Source organism: Toxotes jaculatrix, chromosome 13, assembly GCF_017976425.1.
Source record: "Toxotes jaculatrix isolate fToxJac2 chromosome 13, fToxJac2.pri, whole genome shotgun sequence".
In the NCBI taxonomy this organism is placed as follows: Eukaryota; Metazoa; Chordata; class Actinopteri; family Toxotidae; genus Toxotes; species Toxotes jaculatrix.
In genome coordinates this window covers 6,218,163-6,232,820 of record NC_054406.1, presented here as the reverse complement: position 1 = coordinate 6,232,820, position 14,658 = coordinate 6,218,163, and the positions used below count along the sequence as shown (strand labels likewise).

Sequence of the window (14,658 nt, the reverse complement as noted above, 5' to 3'; positions counted from 1 at the left end):
ATTTTCCTACTGAGAATCTCCAAATCTGGACCGTTTTTTTTTTTCCTTAAACTTTTTGCTTCACAGTTGTCACATATTAAGACAGGAGCTCTTTGATGTGCACTGAGTCACTTACAAGCAAGGAAATGAGCTGAATCATACACATCTTCGTAATATCAAGTCACATTGACAGGGAAGGACAAAGTTTTTTTGCTCTTGTGACATTTATTTAACTTTATGAGAGAGTAGTAATTAACTTGGGCTGCAAACCTTTTTAAAAAATAAAACACAGGAGTTATGGAAACCAGGAACCAGATGGTTTCTCACTTTACAAAAGCATGTTGGGGCCTACTCGCACATCTCGTCCTCTCTCGCTCTCTATGGCTGGTCATCCAGTCAGAAACATGTAAAAACAGCATTTACAATATTCATATATACAAATATATAATGTATACACACTCACTCAGACACATGCAGTCAGGAAAAAAAAAACAAAACAACTGTGACAGAAGTGTGTTTTACATTTTATAACCACAGTTCATTGAACTGTTGCTTGTCAGCTGTGTGCTGACCTTTTCACCTCCATGACTAACTGAATGGACTCTCCCCACTTGTTACGCTGCACTGACTCTTCTTGCGGTCGTGATGTGTCAGATTGGATTTTACTCTCTCAAGTTGCTCACTTTGATACAAACGTCTCCTAAACTGGCCGCTGACCTGTAAACCCATCTGTGTTTGTACAGGGAACAACAAGTGGTTCAACACCAGCACACACTCCAAACTTTAGGACAGCTCAATCTACAAATTACTTCACAGTGCAATGGCAGTTTTTGTTAAGACAAATGTATATAAAAATGCATCCATCTGTGCTGTTTCTATCCCTCAGTCTGCTTTTAAGAGCGAGTTGCAACTTCTAGGAGTACTTGTTCATTTCAAGAGGAATCTGTAAACAGGAACAATTCAATTACATTTTTCACCCCCGACATCGTATGTGACTGATCTGCTGCTCTTTGGCCTTAGAGTAAGAAATAGCAGCTATAGCAACTACCATGCTATCTCATAACCCCCACCCTGTTTTAACTTAAACTTCCCACAAACCTGCCTCCCCCTCTCTGTTTAGAGAATAAACTACCAAAACAGAAATAGTCACTGCCTGGAATTATCCTCCACCCACCTCTGTTCTGCAGCACTTGAAACAAAACAAAATTAAGTCTTTCCACAGCTCACTCTGGTCACATAATACTGCCTTTGAACCCCTTAAAGTTAAGTGTCTGCCTTTATTTTTTTGTGTGCATATATCTACAGGTGTGTGTAGAGAGGGAGGGCTAACATGACTTATTTTGGGATTCACGCAACACTACCTTTCAGTGAGTGTTTCTTGCATAAATAATAAAAGAAGCAGGTGGGTGGGGCTGAGAATCATAAAGTGAATCTGCCTTTTCCAGGAGAAGAAAACCAAATTCCTGTGTTTCTTGTTTAATACCTGCTAGGAAATTTAACATGAGTGTGTGTCTGTGGCTCGAGCTAAGTGTGTGGGAGCTGTTTTTTTTTTTCTTTTGTTTTTTTTTTTCTTTTTTGTGCTCCCTCCCGGTGATCCACTCGTCTGTCTATCCATTCATCCCATTTCATCCCATCACACGCTCAGCAGCCAGAAGAAGAAGAAGATGGCCACAAATAGGAAGAGGGAGTCTTGCCAGTTGTTATTGCCGTTGTTGAGGTTTCCGTTGCCTTGGTGATCACCTGCATACTGATCTGATGATGGAAGGATGGTAAAGGTTACTACTGCTGTGTCACGAATCTATGCGCGATCAAATCCATGCTAATAACAAAAAAAAAAAACAGTCTGAGCTTTATCTGCTCACAGACTGGTGTGGTCACAACACTGCATTTAGATTAAGATCAGAAGGGGGCTGCCAACACTGCTTAAGGCAGAGCAGCACAATGGGGGAAACTGATTTTTGTCTCACAGCTTTGTGCGTTTACCTGCTCTGTGAAAGGGGTCGTTGGTGTTGAAGACTGTGGTGAAGAAACCGAAGGGGAAAGCACCAATGCCAAAAGACATGTGAAAGCCAGTGTCCCCGAAACCCTGGAACATCTGTGCAGAGAGAAAACCCAAAGATAAAGTTTTAAAAATACAGATCGCATGTCAAGATAATGTTGTAATTACGAGCAGCAAGAAATGTTTTGATTCTTTTTTGGAACATAATCAGTGAATAGATGCCGACTCACCCCGCCTCTACTCTCTGGCTCTGTTCTCTGTCCCTGAGGCCGCGGTGGAGTTTTCAACCTGTACAGCAACAGAAACGGTTGTTAATATGGCAACCATAAAGCTAGCACATAAACACACACACACACACACACACACACACACTCAGTGTACCTGGGGTCCTCTTGGCTGGAGCTCCCTCTGCCGTACAGTGGGATGACTTTCTCTCTGCTGATTCCTGCTTTACAAACAGGACACTGCTGCCTGCTGGGCCGTGTCTCCAACCACTGAGACGCAACAGAGGGAGGAAGATGTCCAAATGTTTATAATACAGATCAGATGATGGTTCTAAAAATTGTTGTAATAGCATTTAATTTCTAGTTGAATCTATGTAGTGCTTATGCTACTTCACTGAGTAGTGTACAGCTTCTACTTGGTTAAGTGGTGAGTAGCAGAGAAAGCTGCAGCAAAGCAGTAAACAGGGGCATTAAGTGCATTAGCATGTTTAAGCTGCACTAAGTCAACCGACAGGTGTAGTTTCCATGCTGAAGTTACATCACCTGATTACACTTAAGCTGACATGCAGTGCACTAGAGGCACCTCCTCCGCACCGGCTCACTAACACTGGTGTTTTTATTTTATGTTGCATGATAAAACCTGCCCTCAGGACCACGTGGGTGTCCACAGACCCTGCTTGACTGACATCTCTCTCACTTTCCTGTAGCATTTCTAAATCTATCGGCCACTAATATCGACTTGTGAGCCCCAGATGATGTGGTATGACCGCAGCGTGGACACAAGTTGGGCGCAGTTCAGCGAAAAAGCGAGAAGGGATGACGTAATGAAAGAGCTCCACTGGACTTCTCCTAGGTGACACTGAGATGAGTATAACTAACTAAATAACTTTTATCTATAAAATGTCTGACAGTTCATAAAAAAAAAAAAAAGCCATCATAAGAACCGCAAAGCTGCAAATCCTCACATTTAAACAGCAGGAACAGAGGCCTAATCAATTAGAATATTAAAAACACCTGTGTGGGTGTTCAGAGCTCTAACAAGTAGTTCAAAGCAAAAGAACAAACAGGAGATACTCACTTGATGAAGACAGGGCCAGCTGTAGAGACAGAGAGAAACAAAAAGATTAATTTACATTCTCACAATAGCTCGTTTCTCTTAAATTGTCAGCTGCTTGCTTCAATAAACACCGCCGACATTCCTGGAGCCAATTTATCACATGAATATGTATAAAATCAATCTCAGTGGATAAACAAGGAGTCTGAGTTGTTTTGGTGACTCTTGGTGCAGTGAAACTGGTCAGATTTTCCTTTATCACCTGAGGCCCTCAAACCTTTGAAAGCCCACATGGCTAGAAAAACCTGCTCCTAACAAGGTGGCTGATTAAACTCATCCCTGCTCCCCATCGTTAGTATTAATTGGCTCCATCTGTTGTCAGCAGTTAGCAGAGTCTTGCCTGAGTGGCTGCTGGCCAGGTCGACCCGCTGTTGCATTGTGGGAGTGCAGGATGCAGGGTTGGGGGAGATGCCACACCAAGTTGGAGTAAATACTGAGGCTTCTTCAGGAGACAGACACCGACACCAGCGGTAAGTATTCCTACATCTTAGGCCTTAAAGCTCTTTACCACCAACGGTATCAAACAGTTCAAAGATTTTTTTTCTTTCAATTTTGTTTTCATGTCATGTCAGTAACACAGCAAGAAGACAAATCCCCTTCCAGCCCTGATCAGAACTGGCTTCTTCCAGGCCTCTGACTGCTGCTTGTGAGCTTCAGTCTTTACTCTGATGTCTCAGATACTGAACTGAGGATTTCAGCTTGAGCACTGATGACTGTCCACATAGAGATCAAACTGTCTGCAGTGTGTCTTCAGCTAAGGTAATAACTCCAAATGAGACCGTGCACTCCGACTATAGTAGGATATGAATCCCGACTGGGGCTGCACCTAAATAATCTGCTGATTATCGTCTCGACTAATCAGCAACTGTTTGGTTTATAACATGTCAAACAAATATGAAAAATGTCCCCAAAGGTAATGATGGTTGAATTCACTGTTATATGCGAAAAAGAAAACCGGAACATGTTGGGTTAAACTCAGGATCACACAGAGGAACAGGCAGGACTCGTTTCTGACACTTTCAGCACCTTCATAAGCACAAAACATTCAACATTCCTCATCAACTCAGGTCGACCTAACCAAACGCCTCAACATGAACATGAACAAAATAACCAGCTGAGCCAAACAAACCATAAAGCAAAACATGACCTCGTATCAATCTGCAGGCTTTTACACACACACACGCACACACTTTTCAGGGTTCGCCGCACTGCTCACTGTGTACAGCATTAGAGTAATGCCAGCTATCAGATCGCTGCTGAGAATGGCATTCCTGTGGATGCAAACAGCTGAACAAAGCACAAGGCCCAACTTCACATAACAACGCATTCAACTGTGATTAAACGTGTGGCCACACGTACAGCAGAGCTCTCGCGATCTGAAAAAAAAAAAACAGCTTAATTTCCAACAAGTGGCTCCACAGCTTTTCAGCTATGCGCGACTGCAGTGTTCGTCTCCTTAGTGTACCACAGACTCGATTATGTGATCCCACAGGTCTCATTTTCATAACATCACATTACAGTAAGAATCTGAGCCTGGACAAGTTTATTATCTGCTTAGTCCCTCCTGATATTAACAAGGTGTTTACAGACATAGACAGGAGTAATGTTTCAGTAAACAAAATACTTTTTTGGCAGGACAGATTTTTCTGAAATGTCACCAGCGGCAATAAAAGAATTAGAGAATGTAACTGTTGTTCTTAGATCTTCAGTAAAACGTGGCCATTTTTCATGGGGTTTCGGGAGACTGAGAAACATGTGTGACAAAATAATTTTAAGGTGCATCCAGCAGCTTTTTTGGAGATTTCAAGCACATTTAACAGTCTTAATCCGTGAATGGAGGCGGCTCAAGTGTCATCACGTGACCTAAGCACGAACAGAGAGTCATGAGATAACAATTGGTCAGATATGTAGTGAAACCCATTACTTCGGTCTCAGTTCTCAGTATTAATTTGCTACTGAAGACAGTGAGATATGGTTAAATATAGAGCTGAAACAAGCTATCTGACTGTGCAGTGCAACAACAACTTTTTCTTATTTCTAACATTTAGAAATAACTGGGGGGAAAAAAATACAAAGTGAAAAAAATACTAAGTGGACTTTGAGTTGAAATCATATTAGCATGTATATCAGATGAAGTCTTGCCAGGACATTAAAGCAAAGACCCAAACAGCACGAATGTGGAAAATTTTGTAATCTTTAAACCAGTTGTTCATTTGTAACCAGGGGGGGCTGTGGCTCTCCAGAGGATCACAAGATGAGTGAGAGTGGTCACAAGCTCATTAACAAAAAACCCCCCACTAAATTATATTTACCGTTTTAAGACTTTTCCTTGATCTTCGCATGTAATAGAATAAAATCTGCTCATAAATCCCTGAATGTGTAATGATGAGGGGTCGCAAGTAGCAAACGCTTCATTTGAAGCAGTCATAAGGCAAAAAGGTTGGGAAGCAGTGGTTTAACACCCTCTGTATGTAACCCTAGCTTATTAAGAGCGTTGTTTTTCCTTTTAGGTTTTACATATGCAAACACTTTCAGCGAACAAACTCTCAACCTGCCTTCTTTCTTCTGAGTGGCACAGTCAGAGGTTACAATGTAATTTTGATATTACTTCTCTCCATTACTATTTTTAACTTGACGAGCTCTCATTCAGTCTCGGTGAAGGAGATTCACTTCTCCCGCAGCCTGTGTGAACGACATCTCTAACGACAACGCAGACAGGTCTACTAAAGTGGATTGTAAAGATGTCACACGCTCATTAACCTCAAAGTAATAAAGTGACGTTAATTTCTCCTTCACAAAGATCATCCCTCCCGACTCTGCACAGTACGCTACGGTGGCTGCTGCCTCAATTTACTGTAATCTCCAGCTAAAATATGAGCATTGGGATGTTAAAAAAAAAAAAAAAAAAAAAAAAGAAACCAGTTGACAACTGTGAAATCCAACAAAGCATTTCTGCTGTACTAACTCAGTCTTTTTTATTTGTGTGTGATTTATTTGCTTAAAATGTTCTGATTAGGCTGTAAACGTGAAGCAGCGGCAGGTGAACTGACATCAACACTCTCCTACCTTGCTGATAGTTTCATCATCACAGTTTCATCACATTGCACAGAAGTTGAGAGAGAGGAGGGAGACACAGGCAAACATGGCAACTGAATTACATCAGCCCATAACACAGCAGCTTCAGCGCATGGTTGTGTAGCAGCTGCACATGCAAGTATAAGATGATTTCAAAAGAAATGCGCCATTTTTCTGGTTAAGTATTAACTAAACCATTAGAAAAACATGATTAGACAATATTAAGATCCATTCCCTTTAAATGACAATAGGGTCTTTTCACCTTGTTTTGTATTTAAGTGCTTATCTTCAGAAGCTGCACAGACAAAATTAAATGATTATTTCAAAATAAAAGAGCAGGTAAAAATCTTCAGTTTAATATCAGGTGACTACCAGTGTTAAAGTGCATTGCTGCCACGTGCTCCGCTGGGGTGAGGACCAGAGTTAGCCACCTCTCTTATAGAAATAAACTTGATTCTTGTAAATCAGGCCAATTGGTCTCAGCAAAACAGACTCTGGTGTATTTTTGGCAATGACAAATGCAATGACACGTTCCATTAATGCTCTATTTGACCGTGTTCACACAACCCTGAGGGATGTTTTGGGTTAAAATCTAGATGGTAAAAAAATATTAAATTACAAACATGTGGGTGGTTTTGTGACATTGTCCTGTGCACTGTAAATACGTCACCACTGAAAGATAGATCAGTGACAGACAGATCAGTGACTTCAGTCATAGGCAGCATAAGTTTCCCCTGCTTCCTCCATGTGTTTCTGTTGCCAAAACAGGTAAAGAGAAGTTATACCTTCTCCCGTGTGTGAGACAAACCCTCTTACAACTACGGATTATAACACACTTAGGTTTGACTCCAGCCTGACACTCAGATTACCCTCAACCTGTGAGCAAGTACGACCGCCAGTCAACAACGCACAACTCATGAATGAGCCACACCAACGTCACAGAGATCATGTGCACATTTTCAACACAGAGTGGTTTGAAGATTGAGGATTGCACAAGTCTTGATCAAAACCATGATAGCACAAAGGACAAAGAATCACAGCTGAAGTGCAACCTCAGGTTACAGAGAGCATTGCTTTCATAATTGATTAAGCTGTTAAACTAATGTTACGTACTGAGCGGGACATTTTACAGTGGATAAACTGTACTGTTTCTAAATGACCTCAAACTTATCTTTAGCATTTATGTTCTGCAGCTTCTCACTGACATTTACACTGATACCAATATATCTGAAAATAAGCTGATATGGTATAAAACCACCAAAAGTAGAAAGTCCTCATATATGAGAGGTTGGAACCAGAGAGTGTTTTGTGTTTTTTGCTTTATTTAATTTCACTTCTATCTGTTAACAAATAAATTAATCAGCTAATCGTTTCCACTCTACAGCAAACCCGACAGCGGCGTGTTTGGGCTGCACTTGCGGCTGTAAATGACTGAAGACTGAGCTGATCCCAACGCTGCAAATGATCAACACAAACGTTTTAACTGAAACAGGAAAGTTAATGAGTCACAGAGAGTGTGAGTGAGCAGGGTGTGTGATCCAAGAAGGTGCAGGCTGCAACGCTGGTGACCTCTAAACTAAACAAACCATGTATAATATGATCAGCCAGCAATTCCTTGCAAGATCAGAGTCGATCACATGTGCAATTTGTAAATACGGTGATCAGCCTTCATATAACCACGGTTTATACTGAGGGTTGAAGTCCAGCCACATTTCATTTATCACTATAGCACTGACAGCAAACTAACAACCCCCCCCAGTAATATCTAGCAAGCTGTCCTGGCTGCTGTCACACCCAACATTTACAGTTATTTTTTTTTTTTTTTACAGTACTGTTTTTACAACCATGTGTTTTGTTAATTTCTTTTTATATTCTATCAAGAATTACAGCCATTTTAGTCAACTAATCGATCGGTTGATCAACTGACAAATAACTGGCATCTTCTTTGATAATCGTCTGTCATATTTCAGGCAAACTTGCCAAATATTCTCTGGTTTAAGTTTCACAAATGTGAAAAAAAAATGAAAGCCTTTCTCATATGTTTGTGAGACTTTGACCATTTTAGACCCTATTGAACTCATTAGCTGTAAAGTTGTGTTTTGGTTTTGAAATCATTCACAAATCCTGAGTGAACATATTTGGACTCCTTTATTTGGCTTTTTAAAAATGCGTTAAATGATTAATCAGTGTGTCATTTTTATTATTATTAATTATATTATTAAGTATAAATTAATTTTCTGGCAATGGACTGATCAACTAATCATTTCATCTCTAGAGTAGTGATTGATTTCTGGTGAATCAGACATTTGTAGTGGGAGGGTCAACATGGGCCCAACAACAACAAAAAATTGCTCCGGATCCCCCCTGGTCAATGTTATCTACGGTTAATTTGTCCAAAAATATGTTAAAGTTTTTAAAGTTTTGAAGTGCAGAGGGTCAGACCTCAGCTTTAGTCAGGGAGAGGAATAAATGTGTCGCAGGGCCATTGTTTGCCTGTCACTGAGCTACAGAAAGCGGCGACACCCGCAGGGTAAAGGCGACTCGTTGGGTGTGATTCCGCCGTCACGTAACTCCAAACTGAGGGTAAAAGGAGGCCGCACACACGGCAAAACGACACTCGGGTCTGTCGGACAGCACAGAAACAACAACAACCAGCCACCATCACCGCCTCCACACACCACAACTACCCCTCTTCCCCCGCCTCGTCTCGTACCAGAACAAGTGGCCGCACATACTGATGACAGCGTCCCTGGCAGTGTCCAAACAAATGTTGCACTCGAAGGTGGCCCGGTCCCGCTCCCGTTCACCGTCCCCGCTACTGCTGCTGCCGCCGCCGCCGCCGCTGCTGTTGCTGCTGCCGCCCTGACCGTCGCGGTCGTTGCTGCTCTCCCCTGCAGGGAATCCTCCTCTGCTGGCCGGCCCGCCGTCACTCGAGGACCGGGGATCCGCGGCCGCCATGGTAACTAGTGTACAAGCAAGGAAGGAAGGTAAAGCACCGACCTAACCCAACCCACACGGGCCCGAGCCGAGCTAACGTTAACGGTTAGTCAGAGCTAACGACAAGTGTCACCGACGCAACCGGCCCTGCTGCTGTCGCTCTACCTGAATGAAGACTTCCGTTTCCGGGAAAACAAGAGGCGAGGAGCGGGGAGAATGTAAACACCACCCACTCTAATAACATTGTTAATGATTATTATTAATGATAATGACACTGTTAGAAATCCATTTATCAACAGCTCATGGAAGAAAAAAACAACGAAATTTATTTAATAAATAAATAAACAAAACAAAAAATTATAAGATACCGAATCAAAATTTTTATTCTGCCTTTTAAGTACTACCAAAATAAATCCCGGATTTCTGATAAGACAATATTTAATTATTCTATTTTTTTCTGACTTGAATTATTTTGACTTGATGAGTTGATTGAATATACTGTTGTTAGTTCATACTACTCATTAAATTATCTATTAATCGCTTTTTATTAATTGCACATTGTACACAAATCAGCTGCTGGGCTCCTAATAACCAGGGTAACGACGATCCTCACACCCTGTGCAGGGACCATCTCAAGGCAGGGCATCTGGATCAGGCAATAAAGTGGGATCCATCTTAAGACCTTTATCAAGTCAGCTGATTCTACACTTCAGCATTGCATCCTCAGCAATTTTCAATAAATCAGCACGAACATGCTGACACGCATTAAGGCTGGAGTTTTTGTGGCCCCTGGGGAAGTTGCCCACTTTGCCTATCAGGTTATCCAGCCTTGCCCCCACACTGCGTTCAGCTGAGTTCATTTTGTATCTTGTATTGTTCTTGTATTCAGTAAAGAGCAGAAAGTCATAATCTTGAGTCAAACTTTAAGATATTAACATAAAATTATAAGACACTGAGGTAAAGGCTGGTTTTTGGTATGGTTTTTGTTTTGGTCTTCCATAATATCATGAGTACACATATCACCACATTTTCCTCAATGAAAGCTTAATATTAGTTACTTGAGAAACATGAATATGCCAAACCAAGTTTATAAAATATAAAAAAAAAAAAACAAAAACTAATAGTAAATTGATATTTACTATTAGGTTCTACATTTTTGCCTTATGAAAAACAACGTGACGCGTAATAAAACAAAACAAACATCCCAAGACAGTTGGACAATCTCTTAGAAACAACCGGAACCGCTGTCGTATGTTTTGTTTCCAACCGGAGCCATTAGAAGTAGGGACCGCAAGCGTGTTGTGTACAGCAGAAATATCCACGCTGAATTCTCTGATAGCGGTATGAAGAAAATTGTCTAACGGATATTTTAAAGCATCGCTAAAGGCTATTCATATTTTCTGAAGAGGAGGAAACGGTATCATTGACCGGTCAGACTGTGCTTTGACTTTATCTACGAACCACCATGAAGATCAAGAGACAGAAACAAGCCAAGAAAAACATAAGCTTCTACAAATACAACTTCAACTTCAGGGAACCTTTTCAGATCCTCATTGATGGGACTTTTTGCCAGGCGGCGTTAAAAAACAAGATCCAGATCAAAGAGCAACTACCCAAGTACCTGATGGGGGAGGTGCAGCTGTGCACCACAAAGTGAGTAGTGTTACTTATTTAGTGTTGGATAAATGTACCTGTCCCATCTTATCTAAAATCCTGTTATTCATCCGTGTCCGTGTGTGCTGTGTCTCAGCTGTGCTCTGACAGAACTGCAGACTCTGGGGAAACAGCTGTACGGAGCCAAAATCATCCTGCAGAAGTTTCAGGTCAGGAAGTGTCCACATTTCAAGAATCCAGTCCCTGCTTCTGAGTGTCTACTGTCCATGTTGGGGGAGACAAACTCACACCACTACTTTGTAGCTACACAGGTAAGTACTGTGAGATTGAACACCCACTCAAACACCACCCAGAGGAGTCTTTTACATCCTGTACTGTCTACATGTTTTAATACTCAGTCTCCAATCCATTAGATACACGTGGCTAAACCTAATATGATACAACAGCCCTGCGATAAATCCTCTGTTCACGAGGGTTATCATGTTCAGTTTTTGTTAGATTGCTTTCGAGAGGTGCTGATTTAACTTTATGGCCGTTTTGGAGACTGGAGGTCAAAACACCTCTCTGTGTACAACGCAAAACAGTTGAACAGCACCACAAACTCCAGGCTCCAAAACGATCATAAAGTCGAATCAACACCTCTCTAAGACAGTTTCAGCAAACACTGAGTATTATAACCTTAATGAAGGTAGGATTTATAGTGTATCCAAGCTTAGCTTTCTGATCTCTCCAGTATATTATGTGCTTCGAACAGTTATTTGAATTCAACAGACTCAGAGTTTTAGAGGAGACGATCACTCTTTGATTAAAATGGTCACAGCTCAATGAGGGGTTGCAAGCAGCTGCAGCCCCGTATTGAGCAATCCATTGCTCCAACATTGCTCGCTTGTTATGGGTCTTCAGTGTTACTGAACGTGATGAATCCCTGGACCGCCTAAAATAGTGGAAGCCAATTAAAAATCAGTTAAGGAATTGACATGTAATCATTTGCAAGTTTAGGAAGAGACTAAATTAGGGCCAACTGAAGTACTAAGTTGGCATCCCCTTACTGTATTTGTTGTGTATATGTGATCTCTAGGACCACACAGTGACCACAGGCCTGAAGAATATCCCAGGTGTTCCTCTGCTTTACATCATCCTCAACACCATCGTGCTGGACAAACCAAGCCAGGCGTCGCTCGACCATGTCCAGGCCGTGCAGCTGGGGGAGCTGGTGAGCCCTGCCCAACAGCAGAGCATCCGCAGCCTGAAAGAGGAGCAGGGCATCGGCCAGAAGGACGGAGAGAGGCGAGGGAAGAAGAGGAAGAGGAAACAGAGCAACCCCAACCCCCTGAGCTGCCTGAAGAAGAAGAAGAAGAAAGGAGTGCCGACACCGCCGCTGAAGAAGACAGAGCAGGGGGAGAAGAGGAAAAGAAGTCGACACAAGAAACGAAAGATGGAGGGAGGAGATACAATGTCTGCTCCTGCAGTTGCAAGTACATAATATGGCAGGAAGACAGAGACTTAAGCCATTTTGTTTTCTTGCATAAATATTATTTGAAGATGTCAAAGATGTTCATGTTTAATATAATCACAATCTAAAATAATTACACTTTACACATTCATTTTTGGTCTGTTTTTCAGATGTTACCACATAAACTGATGTTTCTTACACAAGAAGACATTTTTAAATATTGGTCAAGGTATTTGTTTTATTTTGAAAAGTTTTGCAACAGTTTCCAGGACTCGGGGCTTGCAGGCATTGGGCTGAAACTGTTCAGAAACATAGCAATATATTAGAGACTGAGAGGATTTGTCTTGGCTTTTGTACAAAATAAAAAAAGCAGGTTTACAGGCACATAGTTTAAAATGTTAAATGCACTCAGACATCACATGATACACAGTTCATATGGAAGTGGATATCAAAAACAATGCATTCAGCTGTCTCTGCAGAAGCAGGAGGAAGAAGTGTGGTCACATTGACTTGGTGGTCTGCTTGTTTACACTGTGCGCTGAGTGATTTGTTGTTTCTGCTAAATTCAGGCTGTAGTATTTTGTGGTACAATGGGTTTAGAGTCCAAACAATGACACACATCCCAAATGTGTCCGTTCAGACTTCAGTGAATCATGTTTCAGGTTTCCAAGTCATTCTTTGGATTAAAAATCAGTTTTACATTTAAATAAAAAACAATTAATTCTCTATAACTGTTCATACATTAACATTACATGAATATTGAGCAGAGTATCTACCTGATTTACACTGTCAAAGGTTACTGTGGAGCAGCATTAGACCACAGCAGTCTTCATTATCAGGACAACACATCACCATATGTCAGTTGTTACTAATGATTATCCATATATAAAAAGGGATATTGGATAAAAGGAGTCCGTGTCACATACTTCAAGTCATTTTAAGAGTAAAAGAGCAAGACGGCAATAAAAAGTAGCTTCTGGAACAGTTCCACTCTAGTAAAATATTTCAGGACAGAGCATGCACATATGGTGGATCACGGATGTTTACATCATCTATAGGTTAATAAGAATGTGTCCCAATTCAATAATACATACTAATTATATTCAGTGCATACCATATACTGATCTTTCATGTATTTTTTGCAATAAATCAGCACACTTAATTGTTTTATACTAACAGGAAATGATGAAATGTGTCATCGAACATCAATGAAACTCGAATGTCACTGCTGATTAAACACAACAAAGAGACAGCAAAATGTTTTTTTTAGTTGTTTCCAGCTGTGAGAAGCTTCTCCATTAACGTTGTGAACTGCATCATTAGAGAACACATCAGCACGCTCAAAAACCTTAAGCTTTTTCGTGCAGATACTGTTTTGTATATATTTTATTTTGTCTCTTTTCCAGTCTGAGCACTTCATACACTGATTCTGCTTAGAATTAGTGTGTTGTACAGATTTGAGACACAACTATGGTTCTGCTGACTCTTGTGAGGCGTAAACAGTCTGATGGAAGCAAAGCAATTTGCAAAAACAACAGCTCGGAGTTTGTGATTCTTAAAGTGCTACACTACAGTTGTTTTACGATTAATTGCTGGTTGAGTCTGCAAATCACCACTTTAGCAACTGTTTAATTGTACTGTGCAGAAACAGGATATAGTGCATGCTCCTTTTGGCTAATGTCTGTGTACATGAGAACCTTCAGATGAGATCTTTCTCCTGCAGTAGTGGGAAAGATGAGTTTCCAAGTAACATGGTTGATTTTGTTATCGCTGCGTAAACACACACTTGTCTTCAACTGTAAACATATTTTAAAATTGACTCATTTTATATTTGGTGCCATACTACTGCAACACAATAGCTTCCTGTGGGAAGTAGTGGTTGTCAAAGTTGGCAACTCCAAACAATGCAGTGCAATACAGTAAAATCCTTTTTTGTACACATTGTGTACTTGATTGAACTTAAAACTAATTTTTAGCAATAAAGTAGGTCTTAGTAATAAAACAAGATAAATAATAATACATTAATTAATAAATAATAATAAAATAAAAATTGCCAATTGTTTGGAGCTGCAATCCTCCTCACTGTGGATTTTTTAAGGAATAAATCTCTCAGTGATCCAGCGATGTTCTTCAATTCTATTTCCTCCCATCACTGTTTTTCACATTAAAATTTTGCAGGCAGAATATTAAAAAAAAAATCACCAGGACACAGAAACAAAACTCTACATCACACTCAAAACAAAGTCAACAAATTCAAACATAA

The 14,658-nt window shown here is 40.7% G+C and overlaps 2 protein-coding genes across 2 annotated transcripts; one reads left to right on the top strand and one right to left on the bottom strand.

Moving 5' to 3' along the window:
• Positions 1-24: 24 nt before the first annotated feature.
• rnf5 (ring finger protein 5) lies at positions 25-9,504 on the bottom strand. Its single transcript, XM_041054267.1, has 6 exons — positions 9,105-9,504; positions 3,281-3,299; positions 2,360-2,472; positions 2,209-2,266; positions 1,963-2,074; positions 25-1,731 (listed from the first exon to the last, which is right to left on the bottom strand). The coding sequence occupies exons 1-6, from the start codon at positions 9,347-9,349 to the stop codon at positions 1,613-1,615; spliced, it is 666 nt and encodes a 221-aa protein (XP_040910201.1). The 5' UTR covers positions 9,350-9,504; the 3' UTR covers positions 25-1,612.
• Positions 9,505-10,618: 1,114 nt separating this feature from the next.
• utp23 (UTP23 small subunit processome component) lies at positions 10,619-14,586 on the top strand. Its single transcript, XM_041052562.1, has 3 exons — positions 10,619-10,981; positions 11,079-11,253; positions 12,021-14,586. Exons 1-3 carry the CDS (start codon positions 10,794-10,796, stop codon positions 12,423-12,425), a joined length of 768 nt encoding a protein of 255 aa, XP_040908496.1. The 5' UTR covers positions 10,619-10,793; the 3' UTR covers positions 12,426-14,586.
• The last annotated feature ends 72 nt before the right edge of the window (positions 14,587-14,658 follow it).